The 23,271-nt window shown below is 40.9% G+C and overlaps 1 protein-coding gene across 2 annotated transcripts; it reads right to left on the bottom strand.

The window, feature by feature from the left end:
- Positions 1-282: 282 nt before the first annotated feature.
- On the bottom strand, positions 283-22,016 carry RADX (RPA1 related single stranded DNA binding protein, X-linked). Of its 2 annotated transcripts, none has more exons than XM_058196839.1 (15): positions 21,109-22,016; positions 19,490-19,632; positions 18,000-18,192; positions 16,067-16,175; positions 15,192-15,283; positions 14,994-15,116; positions 13,409-13,516; positions 12,434-12,601; positions 11,492-11,652; positions 10,914-11,056; positions 8,847-8,915; positions 6,799-6,878; positions 4,290-4,589; positions 3,095-3,259; positions 283-2,104 (listed from the first exon to the last, which is right to left on the bottom strand). In XM_058196839.1, the coding sequence occupies exons 1-15, from the start codon at positions 21,830-21,832 to the stop codon at positions 1,965-1,967; spliced, it is 2,718 nt and encodes a 905-aa protein (XP_058052822.1). In that variant the 5' UTR covers positions 21,833-22,016; the 3' UTR covers positions 283-1,964. The 2 variants fall into 2 exon arrangements, with proteins under 2 accessions (XP_058052822.1, XP_058052823.1); XM_058196840.1 differs by having other exon boundaries at positions 4,290-4,586; positions 21,109-22,015.
- Positions 22,017-23,271: the final 1,255 nt, after the last annotated feature.

Below are 23,271 nucleotides of genomic sequence, written 5' to 3' on the forward strand. Positions count from 1 at the left end.
TGCCTGGACTGGTCCTTGCAGTTTTGTTGGCAAGATTTTGGAAGTGGTTTGCCCTGGCCTCCTTCCTAGAGCTGAGGTGGTGTGACTTGGCCCAAGGTCACCCAGCTGGCTTTGTGCCTAAAGCAGGACTAGAATTCCCAGTCTCCCTTTTCTAGCCTGAGGCGACTACACCTCCGACGTTATAGTCTTGCAAACGCTTTGGAGTCACTTTAAATTAAGAAGTCAACAGATTCATCTATATAAAATAAGCCTTTTTTAGAAAGAAAAAATCCAAAACTCTGCTAATGTAGAACATCACTTTTATTTTAAAGGATTTTTTAAAGCGAAACCTCGCTTCAAATGAATGTTATAAAAATACATACAGTTTGAACTTATCACAATGATTTTAGGCAGGTCTAGGGTTCACTACAGTTTTTTTTTAACCCGGGTTTGAACACTGAAATAACATGCTGGCTCTATTAATCTTTTGCAACTTAATTTTCCAATACTGGTCGTAACCAACATCATCTTTGGCAATTCCTCTTCCTCTCCCTCCCCACTACCCATCCATATTGTGAAACAATAGTAGGAATTAGAGGAACTATTTGAACCAAGAAGTTTATATAAATGCATTTATTCCAACTGGAAGCAGTTGGACAACTTCTGGCACTATAGACAATTACACGCTTGATACATTTTTATTCTTTCTTTCAGTATAAAATTTTTCAGACATCATCATCTTAAAATCAATATATTGAAACAGACGCGAACTGCAGAACATTATAATGGTTATATTAAAAAAAATTCAAATCCTAGAAAAAAGGAAAGGATTTTGGCACTAAAAGGACCAAGTAGGGCATTTGTCAAACCTGACATTTCTTGATAGAAAGGGGTAGCTGGAATTACTGGCACGTTGGTTGTTTCAGTCTGGGGAAGGAAAGAGAGCAGCGAGAAAGATGGTTTTCAGGGCAAACCCAGCAGTTTCTCTGTGGCCCTGTCAATAAACAACTACAATATCAAAGCCATAGTGCAATACAATATACAAAAAAAACAAGACCACACGTTTCTTCCAAGTCACGCTAAAAGGCGCACTCACTTCTTCCAAGGCTGAATACAAATACACACGTTCGACTTCCCTTTTCTGGGTGACTGGGCTGCAGCTGTACTATGCCCGTTCTCAAACCACATGATTTTACCCGTCTGCGCTAGACTGGTACTTCTGCACCCAATGCAGTTCTACTTCATTTCCATTCTGCAACAAAACCCAAAATTACGACTTCTGATTGGAGTGTTTCGCCCTCCCCTCAGCTCATCATCTGCGGAAGGGGCCGCAACTGTATAATGATCAGCTGGCAATGTAATCATGATCCAGAGTTGACACAGCAAAGCTTAAGGGGCTTGATTACTGCAATGACACACTCCCTGCTTGCAGCCTTTGTGCAGGCTCCACAAACAAGTTCAAAATACAAACTGGTGGCTTTCCTTCATCCAAGCCTTCTGCAGACTGTCGATGAAAGGCGATTTCGTGAGGCAACTTCTGTGGGAAGCAATTCTACTCCTTAATACACCCCACCTCCATCCTAACTATAGATGCTCACTGCCCGCAACAAACTTTTCATAATCAGACCAAATTCAGTCACCCAGAAAGCAGAGATAAGCAGCAAAAGAGCCACGGTCTTTCCAGTTATCACAGGACAGGATCTGACTAGCGGATGCATTGCTGGCTTATCTTTTGCTACTTTAAACTTAAACAAAGGTTAAGAAAGCAATACGTGTGCAGTACTTGTTGCCAGAAAACACCCTGATTTGAGAGGCAAGTATCTGTCCAAACACTTCTGTAAAATTCAAGTACAAAAGAACCAGAAACTTTCCTTAACCACTGCTAAAATATCCAAATTGCGGATAGCATAGCAGGAGAAAAACATTCTTTTTTGCAAGTTTAATCCTCTTCTCAGTTTTGCAATACATTTATGTCAAACCATGAGCTATGTTTGGTTGACTACATCAATTTCTGTTATCTTATATATTTTCCTAAGTAAGACTTCGGTTTTGTCGTTATCCAGAGGACAAACATCCAGAATACAGATGACACGTTGGTTCTCTAGGGCAGCGGCTTTGAAATCATCTAGTAAGCAAACAGATAATGGACATGTTACACATTCGGGAAAAGCCGTCCCCCGTTCATCAGTTTACCTAAGATTAATTTCAGAATGGTTGTGTGCAAGAACAGGAAAGAAAAATAATCCCACCCCCAATAATGTGGCAAGCCAATTACAATATGCAGAGCAATTGTAGCTCCAGGTTACTTTTCAAACCCTGCGATAGCAAGAGTGTCAGCCGTTTTGATTTTAAACAAAACCCATCGATGACAAGAATTAAAAAGAGGGAAATGCCGTGATTTATAATTCCCAAAGTTAAGCAGTGAGTCACGAAACGACCCACTTCACTGCTTAAATCCACCATTTTTATTTTAAAAGAGCATGGCAACTTCTTCCCTTTTACAGAATTTGGAGGAGTTACTCTCAACATATTTTTTTTTAAATAGCTCCCTGTTTCCCAATATAAAAATCTATAGAAACAAACTGACTGGCCCCATAAAGATCTCTTCCTTGATCTTCCATTATCTGGAAGGCAGAAAATCTTAACATAGCAGAGAGAAAAGTTGGCATTGATAATTTGAAGAGGATAATTTGCAAGCAACCCACACTCGAGTTAGAAATTCAAAGCCACCGAAGGCAAACTACCTGCAATGAAAATATATTTGTTTAAACATGTGGTTGTCTTCTTTAAATTCTTTACAGCTGCCAGGATAAGTATTTTTAAAAACAGAAAAAAAAAAGGGAGTTTTAAAAGTCTCATTACTGGATACTTCTGTATCCCTCTTCAGAAGAAAACAGATCAGTCCATCTAGATTTAAATGATTTTTAAGGCTAGAAGAGCACCACTCAGCAAAACCCTCAATTTGGCTCTCAATAAAATTGCTTGGAAGACAGCTCTACGGTGGAGATTATGATGAATTGAGCTATCAGATTCTTAAGACTTCGTTTGCAATTGCTTATTTTTAGACAAGTGACAACCGCCATGCACAAATCATTGTTATCTGGAAGATTCCTACCTGGAAGTGAAAGTAACTCAAAAGCTCCTCCTTGGTTAATGGTCTCCTGGCAAGGTGTGGTGCCATTTTTGTGAGAAGGTGCTGCATTTTGTGATACCTTTTTGACTTGAAATAAGTAAGAGTCATTCAGGAGGGCAACCTCTACAGCTATATCATGATTGACGCCTGTTCAAGAGATACGTTACTTTTGTTAATGCCAAAAAGGTGGGTTGACGAACTATAAAAACCGTCTTCAAGAATCTGGTCATCAAACAAAGCTTTAAGCCCAAGAGCCAAGTCTCATACTTCATTTCCCAAAGCTGTAGACAATTGCCAGTCCGATCTTTCCTTGAAAGAATTTAGGAAAACATCTGCATTCCTACATTGTTTGTTGCTGGGCTCATTTTTCCAATGTTTAATTCAAAACCAATGACAACATGACCCGCTTTAAGCAGATAGCCAGTCCTGAGTCATGTTTCAAAATATGAGCATAATTCTATTAAATACAGACAATTCACCCACGGGTTTTTTTCTTTCTTTCATTATCTGCCTTCCTTTCAGACTACTGCAGTAGATTCTGAGTTGTTTCTATCATTGGATTTCTAAACTGAACAACATATAGTAAACTGACCAATGCTAAACCGATAATATTCCCTGTTTTCCACATACAGCTTGGGGCAGATCAAGTATGGTGCCACAAATCCAGGAACGTTTTGCTTTTAGCACCTGGAAAGTTTGTGTTTACTCTTGAAATTCCCTACTTTAAAGAATAATGTGCTTTATAGCCTCTTTGGCCCTATGGAAAAAGGTTCTTTGGGTAGACTAGCAATAGCAATCGTGCTTAGACTTATATGTCGCTTTAGAGCCCTTTAAGTGGTTTACAGAGTCAGCCTCTTGCCCCCAACAACCTGGGTCCTCGTTTTACCCACCTCGGAAGGATGGAAGGCTGAGTCAACCTTGAGCCGGTGAGATTTGAACTGCCGAACTGCAGCTAGCAGTCAGCTGAAGTAGCCTGCAGTGCTGCACTCTAACCACTGCGTCACCCCGGCTCTTTTAGCTTACCTTTTCAGTTGTTCGAAAACACAAAAGAAGTCCCATTCCTACAGAGCAGCAAACATGAATCATGTCCCTTGTAGCACAGTGTGGCATTGTCTTTTTGGTTAAGACAAAGCTCCACAAAATGTTCAATTTTCTAAGTGTGTTAGTAGTTACTTACCGAGAATAGCCACTTGATAGTATTCAAGAGGACAGGCATTTTCAAAGTGACTCATTTCTCCACTCGCCAGGCATTTTTCTGGCTGGAATTTGGCTGCCTGAAGATTGTATTGTTTCAACAGGACTTCTTTGTGAGAGTAATTAAATTTACAAGGGAAGCTTTCTGGGAAAATCTTGCTGAAGTTCAAGTGCTTCACTAAGTTCTCTTTTACAGAGGTCCAGAGGACACTTTCCCAGGAATTGGGGCACATCCTTTGTCGATGAACATTTTCAGACCCATCGGCTATTTCTTTGTGACCTGCTAATATAAAGATATAATCTGTAATCCAGATGATTTTAAATCTCACCTCCAAAAGGGCTGTTTGACCAGGAAAGGCATTCAAAACAGCAAATCAGAGGAGCTTCTTCAGCCTATGTAAGGGGAGCTCCTGAAGAATTCTGAAGCTGATGTATATTCTAGAGCTGAGACAAGGATCCTGGCCGACAGAAAAGCGAACTATCCCTAATCTTTCCAGAATTGTGAACTAAAAATCACCAGCTTTCACAAATGAAGGCAAATCTATAGTCATATTTTTCTGACTATAAGACACACTTTTTTGACCCCTGTTTTAAATCACAGCTATACAACCTCCAAGATCTGTCACACAATTATTGTTTGGTTTTTGCGTCTTCCCAAAGGGAAGTCATTATTAACTATATTTTAATTTTTCACTAGATGAATTCAAATTTGGTTTTTGTTCTTACTCCACCCACTACTTTTTAAAAATGCACTCACAGGTGTTCTGAAATTTAACTGGACCCCTCCATTTGCAAAAAGTTGCTCACCCCAATCTAAGAATATTTGCCAATTCAATTTCAATACTGCTTGAGTGAGTAACCTTTCTAGTGTCGTAATAAATTCAGTATTTTTACATTCTATGGCCACTGATATATAGAACAGTGTTAGTCCGAAGACTAAAAAGAGATAAGCACAAATGATAATTATAATAAATATAACCACAAGAAGTACTAATGTAATAGATAAATGCAATACATATTATCTTTTATTTTATGATATAGTCCTTCCATAAACAAGTTGCTTAATAGCTCCTGACAGAAATCTAGTTGCTAATAGGACAGGTCATTATTAAAGACTAAAGTACATTATTAGATATTTTTTATGACTAGGAAAACAATTTAATAGTTAATTGAATGATGGATAGGTCGTCTATTCTGCTTTAGATTATTTTTATACAGCCTCTCATTCATCTTTAATTTGTATAATTTAATTTGTATAATAGAATTAACTCCAAACGGCAAAGGCCATGAGATTATGTGATCCAAAATTCATGAAACGAATGAAAGTGAATAATGCAAAAAGCTACATTAATGATTTCAATGAAAGTTTAAAACAACTGGATTATGCGTCTCTTTCGATGCAATTTGAAGACAGGCATCCGAGCGGAATATTAACCAGCACTGCAGCAAACTTCAACTGTTGGGTAATACCAACTGTCACGGCCTTGGAATTCTCCCCTTGATCCCAAGGAACCATTGGCTTTAAAAAACAAACAAAAAAAAACTCTACAGCTTAATATACCGTTTTCCCGAAAATAAGACCCAACTGGAAAATGAGCCCTAGCATGATTTTTCAGGATGCTCGTAATGTAAGTCCTACCCCAAAAATAAGCCCGTTAAGATCGTCAGCAGATGGAAGCATTTAGTACTGTATTTTCCCCAAAATAAGATCTAACCAGGAAAAATAAGCCATAACATGTCTTTTGGAGCAAAAATTAATATAAGACCCTGTTTTATTTTGGGGAAAACGCGGTAGCTATTTTGCATACTAGATCTGCATACCAGAATAAAATAAAGCAAAATAACCAGTAAGGATCCACAACAGGGGTGTCAGACTCCTGGCCCGTGGGCTGGATGGTGGCCACGCCCAAGCCTGATTTAGTGAAGGGGTAAAAAGTCGCGCTATGTCATGGGATGATGCCGTTTGACACCATTGATCAACAAAATGCATGCTAAATGAGGGGCCCCTAACCTTTCGAGCACCAGGGGAGAGGATATTTCTGCAGACCGGAAGGAACATGGTTTCATGTGCTGCTTGCATCCCGCGGATGGGGCTTTCCTTGTTTGCATGGACTGGTTACTGGCAGGCTGCGGTCCGGGGGTTGTCCCACTGACCGGGGGTTGTGGACCCCCATCCTAAATCACATTGCTACATTCATAAGGAAGCACAACCGTTGCACCTCATAAGAAGGAATCAATCTGAAATTAAAAAGCAAGGCTGACCTATTCCAGGCAATGCCTTTACTACTTCTCCTCCAATTAGCAGCAAGGAGCTAAGCAACACAGAAAAAATAAAACTTCACCTAGGCAACCATGTAAAAACCATACATATTAACATATTAACAATAACATCAGAGACAGAGGAAGCGTATTATTGCTATTTGATTTCCACCCTAGTTTACTGGAAGGTAAAAAGCTGTTACTAATATAACCTTCAGAGGCAAATTACGTACTTTCGTGCGTCTGTGCTGTTTCCATCACTTCTGCATTGTCTTTATTGGCGTCGGAATTATCTTGCAGAAAATTGGGTAACCTTCAAAAATCCAAGCATATCATTACTGAGAGCAGCAAAATATCTGATCGTATTATGCATAATTATGATTTTTAATTCATAGAATCTCGAGGTGACTAATCTTATGAGTCAAAAAGAAAATATGACACAGCTGGTATGTGAGTCTATGTTGATAAACACCCAGGGAAGGGGATTCCCCATGCTTCCCATATAATTTTCCTGCTCTTCCCCCTGCTCCAAAGCTATTGTTAGTAGTCTGGCTGGGGAAAACCAGGTCTCAGGTGAATCCCTAATAGCTATTGAGGAAAGTAGGCGGAAGCACAGCATCTACTGCCAATTAGAACCAGACAAAAATGACAAGTAACATGTGATGACATCACAGAAAACCAACCCTTACATATGTGCATCCTGATATCTGACCCAAGAGTGTTAATTTACAGCAGGGGTGTCAAACTCAATTTCATGGAGGGCCACATCAGGGTTGTGCTTGACCTGGGGGAAGGGGGAGGGGCGTGGCCAACTCAACATCACTCGTGTTGGGGGTGCCTGTGGTGGCCAAGTGGTAAGGCAGGACTTTCCTCACTCTCACTGTAACCTTCCTTCCTTCTTTTTCCTTCCCTCTTCATTCTCCTTTCTTCTCCCTTCCCCTATTTCCTTATTTTTCCTTCCTTGCTCTTTGCTCTTTCCCTTTCTCCTTTCCTGTCTCTTCTTGCACGCTCAAATGCAAAAGGGGAAACATTTCTCCCTTTTTATTTCGTTTTTAGTTTGTTTTGCTAGCCCTCCGCCAGCAAAAACGGAGCCTGATGGGGCTGTACGCTGGCAGAGGCACCGCGGGCCGGTCCTTTGCTGTTTCCAGGGTGGCCCCATGGGCCGGATCGAAGCACCCTGTGGGCCGGATTCGGCTTTGAGATTGACACCCCCGCTTTACAGCATTTATGCTCCCCTTGAAGACAAATTGCTCAGCGACTGAGCAAAATATGTAGAATTCTCTTACTCCTTACAATTTAAAAGCATCCTCATTTTAAAGGAAGCCGACAGAGTAAAAGAGCACGGATAGAAGACTCTCGCATTCCAGTGTTATTTGCCTCAATGGAAAGACTATATTCCTCTCCCCACAACAGGGCTGTCAAACTCACGGCCTGCGGGTCAAATGCATCATGGGCTGGCCACGCCCATGCCCAGTTTTGCGAAGGGGGGGGGAAAGTCATGATACATCACATGACGCCATGAGGTGAGTTTGACACCCCTGATATATTTATTTATTTATTTATTTGATTTTTATACCGCCCTTCTCCCGAAGGACTCAGGGACAGGGACAGGCAAAAATAAAACAGATAATACAATGTACAATTTAAAATGTAATTAAAAAACTTATTTTAAAATTAGCCTGAGAAGTAAAAATATACAATAAACTAAAAACCCCATTTAAAATTAATTAATAAAAATTTAAAATTAATAAAATTCAATTCAAGCCAGCCCCGCGCGAATGAAAAGATGTGTCTTCAGTTCGCGACGGAATGTCCGAAGGTCAGGTATTTGGCGTAAACCCGGGGGAAGTTCGTTCCAGAGTGTGGGAGCCCCCACAGAGAAGGACCTTCCCCTGGGGGCCGCCAGCCGACATTGCTTGGCAGACGGCACCCTGAGAAGTCCCTCTCTGTGAGAGCGTACGGGTCGGTGGGAGGCATGTGGTAACAGCAGGCGGTCCCGTAAGTACCCAGGCCCTAAGCCATGGAGTGCTTTAAAGGTAGTAACCAAAACCTTAAAGTGCACTCGAAAGGCCACAGGTAGCCAGTGCAGTCTGCACTGGGACACAGGTTCAGTTCCTTTCCCACATTGTGAGCTATACAAAAATACACCGCACACATCCTTTGCAAAAAACTGGAACTAAAAAAAACCAAAACAAAATTGCTAGACAGCAAAATGACAGTAAAAGTCACTGCTTTTTTTAAAAAAAATATGCAATGAAATTACAAAGGATTGGCCACTTACGTTCTTCTTTTGCTTGTTGACCTTGTCAAATATGAATGCTGAGAAGACACAGGAGGGTGATCCGTGGTCCTTAAAAATATAGTTAACAAGCGTCAAGTTTCTTTGGAGGCGTCAATTATTTTACAATAAAACAGCTTCTTTTATCATGAGCTCAGATCACATAATTATGTTTCCAAAGAGAATCGAAACGCTTCCATCTATTACCAATTAGTTCTGTTTTGTATTTTTTTGCTCATCTGTGAGGCTGGGTGATATTAAGCAACAAATGTTTAAGTGTACTGTACAATGATATGAGTAAGTGACAGAGTGTAAGATGAAGTGCTAGCTTTCTGTAAGATATTGCTTGGAAATTGGCTCACCCTCCATCCAAGGACCCCTCAATAGGAAGCATTAAAATAGCACTGAATTATAGGTGATCCAGTCCAGCTGAGTGAAGGAACCAATAGAGTAGGGGTATCAAACTCGTGGCCTGGATGCACACTGGCCATGCCCACCTCCGGTTTAGCAAACGGGGGGAAAAGTCACGATACGTCACATGATGATGCGAGTTTGACACCTGTGTGCTACAGCATCTCTGACAGAGGACAATTTGGCTTCCATCCAAGACTTACAGTAAAAGAGAACCCACCACTTCATGCTGCAACCTGTACAGACTAACAGATCATAGGATCAAGCAGTTCCACCGGATACCTAGCCCTGTAATTTCAACCTATCGTTCTGGTCCTGCCCTCTGGGGGAACGGAGACTCAAGTCGTATCTCCCCTTAGCATTCTCTTCTGTGGGCTAAATCTACCCAATTTTTTAAATAACTGCTTGTTTTCCAAAGCCCTTGTCATCTTGCAAGTTCAGCTGTGAACTGGCTCCATCATTGTCATTTTTGAACAATGATACTGAGAACCACACACACTAATTCTGCTCTGACCTGGCTCCCAAACACAACAAACCCTCTGCAGTTAAATAAATGTTCCCTTTATTAGGAGCCCCAGCAGCCCCAGCAAAGTCTCTCTCTCACACAGCAGGCTAACAAGTCCGTCTGGCCGGGAGATGAATAGTTGTCTACCACACCTATTCATCTCTGCCCCCTGCCCTTTATTCACAGAGCTAGGGTGGGGCTTCAATAGCAGCGGTGGCTCTTCCAACCCAAGGATCAGCCCAGGGATTTCCCTATTCTCCTCTCCTCTCCCTTCTGCGCATCCGCGCGTAAGGCACTGGACCCAGCTGTTCCTCCTCTTCCTCATCAGCCACCTCCAGACCCAGGGGCTGTTGACTCTCCATCTGAGGGCTGATAGATGGCTCAGGCACAGACTCCACTTCTGTCTCTCTCTCTCTGCCAGCTCCATTCCCTCTTCCCCCTCGGATCTCTTAAATTGCCTTGATGCTGGTCCTGACTCCCACACTGCCTCCTCGTCTGATTAGGCTGCTGGAGGCCAAATCAACAGGCCAACAGTCCAAAACTAATTCAGGTGGGGTCTGACCAAGGCAGAATAAAAAAGTGTTTGCTTTTTTTAGCAGCTGTATCAGACTGCTATCTCAATGTCTAATTTGTGGTGAACAAGGACATCCAGATGATTTTCATTTGTACCTACTGATAAGGCAAGTCCCCATCTTTTATCTATACCTCTCCTTTTTCCTACCTGGATGCAAATCTTCACATAGACCCAGTGATGGGTTGCTACCGGTTCGGGAGAACCGGTAGCAGCGGCGGCAGGAGGCTCTGCCCACTCGCCCAGACGCTTCTGCGTAGAAGCGTTGTGCACGCCCACGAGCGAACCAGTAGCGACGGGTTTTGAAACTCGCCCCTGCATAGACCCCCGTTAAGTTCCATCCTATTCTTTTCAGTGTGCTTTTCAGGGTGGCTTACTAGATGAAGAGGGGAATAGAAGATTCTCTTTTGTTTGTGGGTCGGATGTGGGTGTGAGACACCTCAACAGACTCAAGGAAGGTGTTTTCCAAATTTTTGACACACCAAGGCCAAAAGGTTTGCCATCACTGGACTGTAACGTAAAATACACAACTGCCAGAGAAACTAGAGGTTCTGTTCCACTTCAAAAGCAAACAGTTCCTTACTCTACAGCTGAAATCTGTCTCTTTGCACAACTCCTGGTTACTACGGTTTGTTGCCTCAGAGATGGCGACTCCTGCTTAGAAGTTGATTCTCTCGCTGGCTGCTGTTCCGACAAAGAAGTACTTACTGATGAGCTTTTCTCGATCTGCAGAAGTAATTTTAAATCAGATTTACACACTGTCTACCAGTTAGTACTTCCCTTTTTAAAAAAAAGCTAGATTCAGTTTCATTATCGCAAATAGCAGGATCAATTCAGCAGGAAAAAAAACAAAACCACACAGGATCTTAACTAAGATATAAAGTTCTATCTCAAACACCCTTCCAATTTATTTCCACTGCTTTAGTCAAACAATGTAGAAAACTATGACATATTTCAAGATCTTTTTTTTTAAAAAGGTCAGGTATCACGAAAGCTTAAACCATAACTTCCTAATTTTACACATGTTCAAAATAAGAGGGGAAAAAATAAGTTAAGAAGTCATCACTACAGGTTCTTTAAATTCAAATAGAGACTATCTCAGTTTTAATCATACTCATACTGTCTTGAGTGCTAGGCTATTAATGTTGAAGTACCATATACCTGCACTGGTGATTCTCCTGAGGCATCCTGGGAGGTACTGCTGCAGCTGACACATCTTATAGCACTAATTATCCCTTGAAAAGCAATGTGCTTCTGTTCCCTGTAGTGCAAACTGTCAATCTCCTTCTCAATTTCACTGATGGATATCAAAACTAATTCTTCTGAAATGCAATTTTTAAGGAAGATAGCACCAAATAAATACAGGTAGGTGAAATTCAGATGGCAAGGAATCTAACATGGTTATTGATTTTTAAACTGGCACAGCACCATTCTGAGTAAGTTTATTTTGCAAACAACTGAGAAAGCCTGGCTTATAGTCTGTCTCAACAACCCATAAGCCTCCTTTAAGTGCACAAAAACATCCTTATAAAGTTACAGGATGTGTCCACTGTTATGGGACGTGTCCAGTGTTACTCTCATTCTCATCCCATTTAGGACACTTTGTGTATCATGGAGTAATCCCCCAACTGTCTCAAACTGACCCGCCACATGAATGAGGAGAAAAAGAAACAATCCTGTTGACAACTATCATGAATAGAATAGAATAGAATTTTTTATTGGCCAAGTGTGATTGGACACACAAGGAATTTGTCTTGGTACATGGTTTATGAACTATAAACCAGAGACCTTCTCTCTTCCTCCATTTGTACCTGATCTTCAATTAGATGACACCATATGGGGTCACTTTAAAATTCAAACACCGTCCAGCTGTTTTGGGGTTGGTTTTTTTTTTTTTGACACAGAGCTCCAGTTAAACTACTGGTCTTACAAAGTTTAAAAGGGGATAACGAATGATGAAGAATGGTTACGCTTTGCTATAACCTTAACTAATGATAAACTCTCAGTACCTATAAATATTTCCAATTGGGCACAGGTGCGCAGAAATATTTTGTCTGCAAATAAGGCTACTCCAAACTGGCCGGCAGAAGGAAATTGGCATACCATTCATATTTTTACAATATTCTGCAAATGTAGGCGGGAGTGGCGGGAAACGATGGTATCCCCCAATGACGACTTTGTCCACGAAAGAGGCTTCCTCTTGGGTTCTCATCCACTGGATGAAGTTTTGCACTTTCGGATCTTTTATATATGGCTGGCCCTTATGCCATCCTATGTTAGAGAAAACAAAGCAAAAAAAAAAAAAAGGCATGGTAGATTAGAATAGAATATAGAATAGAGTAGAGTAGAGTAGAGTAGAATAGAATTACAATTAAATACCTCTGGTGGCTCAGCAGACTAAGTCTGTTATTAACACAGCTGCTTGCAATTACTGCAAGTTCAAGTCCCACCAGGCCCAAGGTTGACTCAGCCTTCCATCCTTTATAAGGTAGGCAAAATGAGGACCCAGATTGTTGGGGGGGGCAATACAAGTTGACTTTGTATATAATATACAAATGGATGAAGACTATTGCTTAACCCAGTGTAAGCCGCCCTGAGTCTTCGGAGATATAAATTCAAATAAAAAAACAACAAAACAACAACAACAACGGAATGGAATGGAATAGAACAGAACAAAAAATAATAGAACAGAACGGGAGAGAATGTAGAATAGAATAGAATAGAGAGTAGAATAGAAACGAAACGAAACGAAACTCTTTAAACGTACACTAATAGGCATCCATTAAAATGAAATGAAATAAGAACCCACGAGGCTGTCACTCTTGAGAAAACATCAGCGGAGTGTCAAATTAGGGGAAGTAATCAAGCCACTTGGAGCTGTCTCATCTGGCAAGGTTCTTATGTAAGGAATAAAAGGGGGCAGCACTTTCAATCCTCACAATTACAGCCCCGCAAACATGAGTAACAGAAACTGATAAAAAGGATACGGAGAAAGACAGCTGACATGGCTTGATAGATTTAAGATTGGAGATGAAGATAGGTGTTTTTATAAAAGAGGTTGCTTTGGGTTTTTTTTACCTGAAATAAACATTTGAGTTTTCATAGATGTTGTTAAGTAGGCTGTACTGGAGCCATTCTCAGAAATATTTTGTTCCACTCTCATCTGGGTACATACCAAGTAGGTCACTAGAGAGGGAGAAGGATCATATTACCTCTTTATTTATTTATTTGGCTTAGAAGTTACTCCAATCGAAGCAGATTCAAACAGCATACCATTCCCCATTTTTTATGTATTTATTATATTTTATTTATTTATTTATAAAATTTATTGGCTACCCATCTTACCCTAGGATAATTCTGAGCGGCTTACAGTTACATCCAAGTTAGAATGTAAAAAGTTAAAAATCAAACCTTAAAACCATTTCTGCAAATCCCAATTAGAACCAAACTAATCGTAACTTTACATACCACATACCAAATCAATTTTTACAAAAAGATGGCTGGTGCCTATCCATAACTGTAATTGATTGATTCTGACACATGTAAGTTTTTAAATGGTAAGTTTTGAAAGAGAAACGATCAAAAGCGAACTAATTATTATAAGCTGTAAACCTAACTCACTTTCTAAGGTTTTTCTGCAGCATTCAAATTATTTTTTTCAGAACACTTCCTGCCTTTGGCCCATTGCTCATACAGTGCAGATTAAGAGATAAGAACAGTATCTCTATCACTGTAAACTACAGAAGACAATCTCGTGTGCAGAGGTTGTGACACTGAAAAACATCCTGTATGTACAGGAAAATAAAATGTTGCCTGATGAAATGTAGACAACTGATCGTCTAGATACTAGACGAAGCATTCTTTGCAGAATGCTTCGTCTAGTATCACTTGCAATCTGAAACTTTTAATATTGCACCAGCTCCTTATGACAAACAGCTCATTTATCACCAAATGGAGAACACTTCCTGGAGAAACAATGTGGAAGAGATGGGGGGACACGTGTGATCATTACATTAATCCTCAAACTGTAAAGTTACCAAAAGCATGCAGCAGATTATTAGATGCTGGATTTAATGAGACCTTAGGTATGATCCAATGTGGTGGTTCTTACTTTTTAGGTTCACCCTAAAAAGGTTTACTTTTACACACCCTCTTTTAATTTGCAATCAATCACAACGCTCTGAACTCTTGATGGTTGTCATTAAACCGCAATGCAATCTTACCTTCTCTCGCGAGATAAAGCTGTGGACTACAATGAAAGCTTATCAGCATTGATAGCTACTTCACATTATCTTATCAGATGGAATACGGAAGTTGGAAACAAGAGGTAGATGCTGTCAACATGGTGTCAGTTTATTTTGCTGTCACTAAACCAGTTCTTGCAGTCTTCTATTGATGTTACTTAGATTGGTAATGAAATGTCTGCAAGAAAACTACCAAGCTTGGGGAGCACCAAGGACCCTCAGTTCAAGCCCAGGCTACAAATATTCTCTTCTACTGGCTAAATATATGGAGCTTAGAATCAGTGAAATCCAAGAATTCTTTACAGTTCATCCTTTCTATGTGATGAAGAAAATATGAGTGGTATCCAATACTCCCAATTCCTCAAATTCCAAACAAATTTGACAGAAAGCAATTAAACAGAGATTTATAGAATACATACTTGGGTAAATTTGTTCAAATATATCTGGCTGAGATGTGGAAAACAATTCTATTATAAAAGGCTGTTCTGAAGTCCCATCAACAACATGTACCCAGCGATACGTCCAAAAGTCATCCACACAACCTATATGGACAAAATAAATGTTAAGCGATGTTCTAAACATGTTTTTACAGTCAAACATATAATCTTTGAAAATACCTTTTTTCTTCTTGCGCTCGACCCGTCCAACGTATTGTACAAGTCCAATGATGTCACAAAACTGATTTTGTGCTAACTTATCAAACTCGGATCTGGGATTCAAAGCATAAAAAAACTTAGGATATCGAATAGATAAAAGCCATCCACTAGATTCCAGAAATTTATTTATCCAAGAAAGTCACTAAATAGAGGTGTTCAAACAATACAAGCTGGGCTATTACTTCACCTGAGAATTCAGTTCTGCCAAACTACCTAACCACAAATGTTTGTGAGACATTTGAAAACTTTATGGTAAAAAAAAATGGTAGCTGTAGGAGCAGGTGAATTTTTGCAGAGTTACATCTCACACACCAATTGTCTCCTTTTTAGAACTGGGAGGGGTCTTCCTTAGTCACTTGTGACTTAATCACTCCTATTTGGATTACTCCAATGACTGTTTTAGAAAGCCTTCAGAGGCTACAGCCGATGCAAAATGAAGTGGTCCAGGCAACAAGGAGTTTAATTTTGATACTCTATTGAATTTATTTTATGAGTGGGTTTACTATTTTTGAGAGGCATTTTGGTAATTTTTCTGATATTTAACTGCCCAGTGCTTTTGGGAAATAGATGGCAGACAAATAAAATTAAAAAGTTCTTTATCATGCAATAGCTCTATTCATTTGGAATAAATGCGCAGAGAATCTATTGCTTCTTTACAGAATTTTACCCTGGCTTCTTCTAAACCGAGAAAGTTATCATGTCATACATGGGCAGTATCTATTACCATATAGCATTTATAAACGTCAGAATTTCATTTCTTTTTTAACCTCCCTCTCAATTTTTTAACGCTAATATTCCAGTCTGGAAAAATAATTAGTAATAATAGTAGTAATAACCTTGTTACAAACTGATATTCAACTTCGGGCAACTTCCATTCTGGTTTAATTTTATGTTCTGGAATGATGTTAATTTTAGCTGGAGGGTCTCGAACGTTCAAAGCAATTTCTAAAAAAGAATTAATCAGATGATGACAATTATGTTTGACTGAATTATCAGCTACATTAGTTTTGTTCTAATTATTTAAACGTATACATTTTTATAAAAGTTGTTTTGATGATCCAATTTTAAACACTTTGGGGAGGGCATGTGGCAAGTCACACAAACATGATGTTAAGAGAAACTTAAAACAGGGCTTCAAACGACAAGAAATTCCCCCCAAAACAGCAGCTGTTTTAAACTGTTGCAGACAGATATTGCATTTGTACTTCTTGGGAATTAAATCTAAAAAAAACTAGTTCTACTACCTCCCTAACCTCGTTCTTTTCTTCCATCCATAACTTCTTCTTTTTTTTAATTTATTAGACTTGTATGCTATTCATCTCGCCTTTTACAAAACTGGTCTCTCCAAGGCCACTTAAATCACGGATAAATTACAAGAAATGTGCTACAGGAAAGAACGTTGATATTGGAGCACCAGAAATCAGCCTGAACACTTAGATATATAGAAGAAACACATAAAACTGCTAGATGGGAATTCTTTTCAAGAAAACTACAGCTCTCCACAAGTTTTCTTCTTTTTTTTTTACCAGCTGGGGAAAGAAAGCATGACTTAGCAAACTGTTTTACATTGAACAATGGTTATCAATATTCATAAGCAACAGGAGAATTTGGTTATAATCTTAAAGGAATGATGATGGGTGTCTTTGAAAGCCAGCATTTATATTTATATAAACTCCCCCTTCCATATTCTTAAATTAATGCATCAAGACATTAAAAATAATAAATCGTTCATAGTGTAATGAGCTGATTAGTTCAATTTAAGCAATCTATTAGAATTGGCCATGCTATTCTTTTACTGTGTACTTCAAATTATTTATTCAATATTCTAACACAAGCAACCAAAAAACAGCCTGCTAAATATATGACAGATAATTAGCTATTTAGGCATCCTATTTATGCCACAGGAGGTCTTGCTTTTCTTGTTAATATTCTGTTTAATGTGCACCTATCCTTTACTTGGACCTTCCTCCTGCCAACATTATTTTTAACTCTCCATTACTAACCATACCCTATCAGCACTTCTAGAACACAAAACAAATAAAATCTGCTTCCACTGACCTATTGAGAAATAGATTTGATGAGCTTGAATCTAATACATTACCAAGACAGTGATTAGAATCACTGTCAAACTGTTTTAAATTCATCAGCAGTTTTTCCTTTATTGCTCTTTCTGACCAACAAAACGTTTCACTTTCTTCACTACAGATTTTATTATATATGCGTACATAAGGATGAAGGATTCTTTAAGGAAGGTTATGGGCTGAAATTGACCATTTGGTGCATTTTGGTAGGTTGACACTTTTTGACTTTCTGGTTTAGATAGGGCTGAGAATAACTGACCAGATCAAAGTCACCCAGCCAATTTCTGTGTCCAAAAGAAAATTAGAATTTTGGAAAATTAGAAGATGCAAGCAAAATCAAAATAATTGGAAACTAATTGTGGCAGGCAGAGCCCTCCTGAGAAGAGATGGATTAGATACAGATCCCACATCGTGTAGCCAAGTAGGGAAATGGCTTCTTGCTATTTGAGAATGATTACTGGAGGAGAGTGATTGGTTATGACAGTCGGTTTCTTCACTGCCTGAAGTAACAAACAAACATATATTCTTTGTCTCAGATAATCATTGTATGCAGGCAAAACGAATGGTCAGATAGACCTTTGTTGGTCAGATAGCTAGAGTGGTCAGATACACCAACTGCAAACTAATGGATTTTCTTTAAAAGCTATACACCCCCACCCCAAAAAAAATTGTATTTGAGATACTTAACCTATTGAACTGAATCTCTTCATGTGCAAATCTTCAGGACTTGACTGTATTTTAGAAGATAAACTTTTTTTAACAGCATATTTTTCAAGCAGCAACACTGTGCCGATTTTCATACTGTGATACCATTCAGGGCATAAAGAGCCCCACAGCACCATTAACACCATGCCAGATTGATCAGCCACATCAAAATAAGCCTGCAAATATAAGAACATTTGCTCTTAAAAGTTAAAGCCCACATTACTGAAATGCTATTTTAAAGGCCTGAGGTTGAAGCATGCTTTTCATTCTATGCACTTTGCTCCTAAATTTATCATCGAAAATTATATGCAACACATTTTACAAAAACAGAAGAGTTCACTGCCCTTATTCAGAAAGCTTTTACATTAAAGGCAACATCCTTATCTATATTTCCCTATGTAAGTTCAGCAGGATTTACTTTAATCAAGGGCATACAATATTAAGCTGTGAAATTCCGATCTTACAAGCAAAAAATTCCACAGGAGCTGAAACTGGGAAGGAACAAGAGGGACTGAAAAAGGTAGGAACAAAGGTACTTAGTGCAACAAAGGAGAATATTTGTAGCTCAGGATTGAAATGAGGGATCCTTGGTGCTCCCTGAACTTGCTTGACTAGCACCGATGATGTTACCTAGTTTGAGTAATGAAACCTCTGCAAGAAAACAAGCAAGCTCAGAAAACAAGTAAGCCCCTCAAAGGACTTAGTTTATGGTTTAGTGCATATTGTGGTTAGATTAATGAATGGAAAGCAAATGGATGAGGTTTTTCTTCTTAAGACATAGGAATCATCATGGGAGATACCATGGGGATGAGCCTACACAAGGTGAAGCTCGTTTAGCAGAGTGTCAAAATAGAACACAATATCTGAAAACAAACAGTACCAAAAGTAACAACATGCTTAAGGGAAATTTTCAGAAGGCTAAACTACTCAAGTCTGCAGAAGGCATGCTATTTCATATAATTGTTACAATGGATGCAGAATCTTACTTGCTTCCCCTCCCTCAACACTGACAAAGCAAAATAAACTCTTCTAAACAAATCCAATAGGTAATTATTTAACTGCATGTTATTGTACTAGAGGCATGTGGTGATCAAATCACTGCACAAACACCACAATTTAAATACTTGCGTCGGGCAACTAGTATATAAAGGTGGCATTTGGACGATGACATCGCTGAGAAGTGTGTCATCATTCTGGCATCATTTTATTTTCCAACAGCCACTGCTGATGTGGTGAGAATGTTTGGGTTTGTGCATATAAACACATACACAAGTATACTGTGCTTGGCTGTATTTTACAAGCTCTTGACTATGTTTACTAAAACAGTAAGTCAGCATAAAAATGATTTTATGGATAACTGAGGTTTATTATTATAACTTTATTATAACTGGGATTCACATATTATTAACACAAGAATGCATTTTAGATACTAGTTTAAAAAAAAAGAAACCTCTGTATCGGAATTATTCCTACCTGATATGGCACATCTAGCTTTGTTTTTGGTTTTCCAAAATATCGTAACCGAGACTTATGGATGATTCTGACACGTAACGGTGGGAAGCTGAGTTTGCTTTCCCAAGTCATGGCCAGAATAGAGATGGATGTTGGTTTGAATTCTACAGGGGGGAAAAGAGTAGAGTAAATATGAACTCAGAACTGGCAACGCTGCAATGAATTCATTGCTTTTGTATACTACTACAAATGCTAACTTCAAAACCCCAGCTAGATAAGTTAGTCATTGCTACAACGTAACTGCTCTGATACAGACTCAAAAGCATGCAAACTTTAGTGGTTCGATTCAGATTCAAAGTCCCAAATCGAAAAGCATTAGAGCGTTATTAAAGACAAAGCTAGTCGACAAATATTGAAAGTGCGGCAATTCAAATGAGACACCAAACCATAGCTTAGTGTTGCATGAAAAAGCAGAAAACTACTTCTGCTTTATGTACTTAGGACACAGGAGAGCAAGTAGCCTAAGCCATTTCAGCGTAAGCCATAAAAACGGAATATCTCTCAAGTCAATAGGGTCTCTGCTGTGGGAGGGAATTGGAAGGAAAGCTAAAGCAAGGCAGGATATAATTCTAATGAATAGAGACTACGATTCTTTAAGTGAAAGCCAGATTAATGTAATGGTTAAAAGCACCAGGTTGGAAGATCCTGAATTCTAATTTGGACTAGACACAAAGCCAGATGGGTATCTTGGATGGGGTGGGAGTGGGGCTCTCTCTCAGCTCCAGGAAGGCAGCAAAGACAAAACACTTCTGAGAATCTTTGCTCATCTTGATTTCAAGGCCTCCTTGAAGCTCTTAGGGAGATGTCCAGGCAGTTGCCCTGAGTGAAGGCCAACTTAAAAGATATATGCGCCCATATGCCCATATTCCTTCCTGATTTTGGCTAGTAGCTTTTGGGCTATTCCGTATCTCAAACCACAGTTTGACCAAGCCTTTTTCCTGAAGGGTAAAGCACGGCTTGCCATCCTGACCAAACCTCTGAACTAGATAACCCCAATTTCTGAATCCAAGAAGAGTTAAAAGAGCTGTTGTGCTACTCTGAATCTCAAATCAGTTTGACCGAGCCTTTCTTCCTGGAGGGCAAACCATGGCTTGCCATCCAGCCCAGACCTGTAAACTAGATAACCCAATAATTTTCTGAGTCGGAGCATCCAAGGACGCCTCTCGCTTCCAATGTCATGTCTTCAAGGCAGTGGTCGGTTTCAAATTTTTTTTACTACCGGTTCTGTGGGTGTGGCAGGGGAAGGATACTGTAAAATCTCCATTCCCACCCCACTCCAGGGGAAGGATACTGTAAAATCTCCATTCCCACCCCACTCCAGGGGAAGATTAAGATCAGCTGGGAATTGGGAGGCAGAGAATAGATGGGGGCGGGGCCAGCCAGAATTTTTACTACCGGTTCTCCGAACTACTCACTTTCTGCTACCTGCTCTCCAAAATAGGTCAGAACCCACCTCTGCTTCAAGGACACCCCACCCTTTCCAATGTCATCTCAATGTCAAGGACACTCCACCCTTCTCAGTGCCGTTCCTGCACTTTTTCCCCATAGCCTCACTGTGGGCCTGGCCCTCCGCCACTTACCCTCCAGACCGACCTCCCTCAAGGGCTTCCTCGCCACCCACATGTCCCCAAAGGGATCGTCATTGTTCCAGAGAGGAAGGTAATGCTTCCTGCTCCCTTTCAAGGGGAGGCTGGTCTTCACGTGGCAGATTCTGAGCTGGGAGGGAAGCCCGGCCAAGACCAAAACCCCTTCTAGGATTTCCAGCTCTTCAATGCACGCGAAGCCCGGGCCGAGGCTCCTTTCGTTGTACATGTAGGAACAGTGGGTGATCTTGATTTGTCGCCCGGCGCCCAGCCCGTTCCGCTGGACCAGGCCGTTCAGCTGAGGGGCCAGGAGGCACTTCTCTTGGTAGGTGCCATCCGTCACAGTCACGTCGTAGTAATAGGCCGGGCAGGGGGCATCGGGCAAGGGTGGCAGCCCCTCGGCCACGTATCTCTGCAGGAGCAGCACCATCACCGGGGTCGCCTCTGGCAGGGAGACCCTCAGGCCAGAGGCTTTGAGGACTAGGCCCAGCATCCTCGGGAGCCAAGAGTCTGCATGGGGGTTGGGGCCATCATTTGGGGGGCCTGGGGCCAGCCCAGGGCCCAGGGCCCCTGACACGGTGCTCACTGCCCTTGATATGGGGCCCTTTTCGGTCAATTGGCTCCCAGGTCCTTCCTGGGGGCCGTTTGGGCGCCTAGAGGGGCCCCCATTGGAGTCTCTCCCCCTCAGGCCTTCCTTCTGCTTGGCAGCGCCCTTCTCCATTCCCTTCCAGGCCCGGCCCTTCTCCTCCCGGTCACCGCGGTAAGCCTAAAAAGCCTGCCTCCCCGGCCTTCCCACACTCTTCGCCCGCCCTGGGCGCCTCCCCGGGCTGAGCGGGGGAAAAAAAAAAAAAAAAGCCTCGGCTTCCCCTCAGAGGAGGCCGCGCTCAATTTCCCCGAGCGCCGCCGCCATTGCTAAAGGGGCGGGGCGAAGGCGGGGCGCAACGACCGCTCGCTTTGAACTGGCCAATAGGGGCGCGAGAAGGTGGGCGGAAGGGCTAGGGCTTCTCCCAAAAAAAAAAAAAAGGGCGGGACGAGGCGGACCAATCAACGCGCGGGAGGCGGGGGATTGTTGGGTGGAATGTTGCGGGGAGGACTGGGAGGGAAAGGGGCGGGGAGGGCTCGCTGAGAAAGGGACCAATGAGCGCGAAGGAGGGCGGGGACAAAGGAGGAAAAAGTTTTCTTAATACTTGAGAAGTTTGTCCATGGCTTTTCCTTCTATCTATCTTAGGGGAAGCCTCGTAGCTTTCCAATGGGGCTTATTTTTAGAATCAAGAGGTTAGAGTTGGAAGGGACCTTGGAGGTCATCTAGTCCAACCCCCTGCTCACGCAGACCTGTACTAGGGATTCGAACCGCCAAACTTACTTACTGTCCAAATTATGTCGATACTTTTACCTGTTACCTTACATACGATTGACTAAATAAATAAATAAAAATAAAACTGCCGACCTTCCTGATCGACAGGCTCTGCGTCTTAGCCACTGAGCCAATTCCCCAAAGCTGCCGGCTTAAAAAGGGCCGTTAAGTTCTGGATTGGGCTGAATGATAAATCACTTTCGAAGGGGACCCAGGGTAGGGGGAAAAAGTGCTTTGAAGAATTGGCAGATATGAACCCCCCCCCTTTTTTTTTAACAACTTAAAAAACAGAAATTTCTGTTTCAAGAGCCACCTTTTGGAATCGGCTTTAAAAGACGCTGTTATTACGATGCATTATCTGGGTTTCAGGAGTCGGTCGGCAGTGGCCCAAAACCAGCAGGGATCGAGTGGGATCTGATCCAACTCACTCATTCCCTGCAGCTCAGGCACAAAAAAAGTCCCTTTTCATAAAAAGGAATGAGTTGGAAAAGATTTCAGATTATGATTTTCTGCTGTTTATGAAATCCCTGCAGTTCCTTTAAAAGCCAGTATAAAATGAAATGTATATAAAAAAAAATACAAGTACCCTATACAAGGTATTCAGACTTTTCCAGTGGTGTTTTTTTTTAACCCCGAAAAGTCAAATCCTTCCAAATTCATGGATTTACTTTCCTTGTTGAGTATGAAAATTTGTTTAGTAACCTGGATGAGAAACTATGGGAAACTTTTGAAGAAAAAAGTGTCACCTGCCCATGGTTAGAGTGTGTTTTTCTTATTTCTAACCAAATGATTGGTTAATTAACAAC

Source organism: Ahaetulla prasina, chromosome 11 (assembly GCF_028640845.1).
Source record: "Ahaetulla prasina isolate Xishuangbanna chromosome 11, ASM2864084v1, whole genome shotgun sequence".
Classification (NCBI taxonomy): Eukaryota; Metazoa; Chordata; class Lepidosauria; order Squamata; family Colubridae; genus Ahaetulla; species Ahaetulla prasina.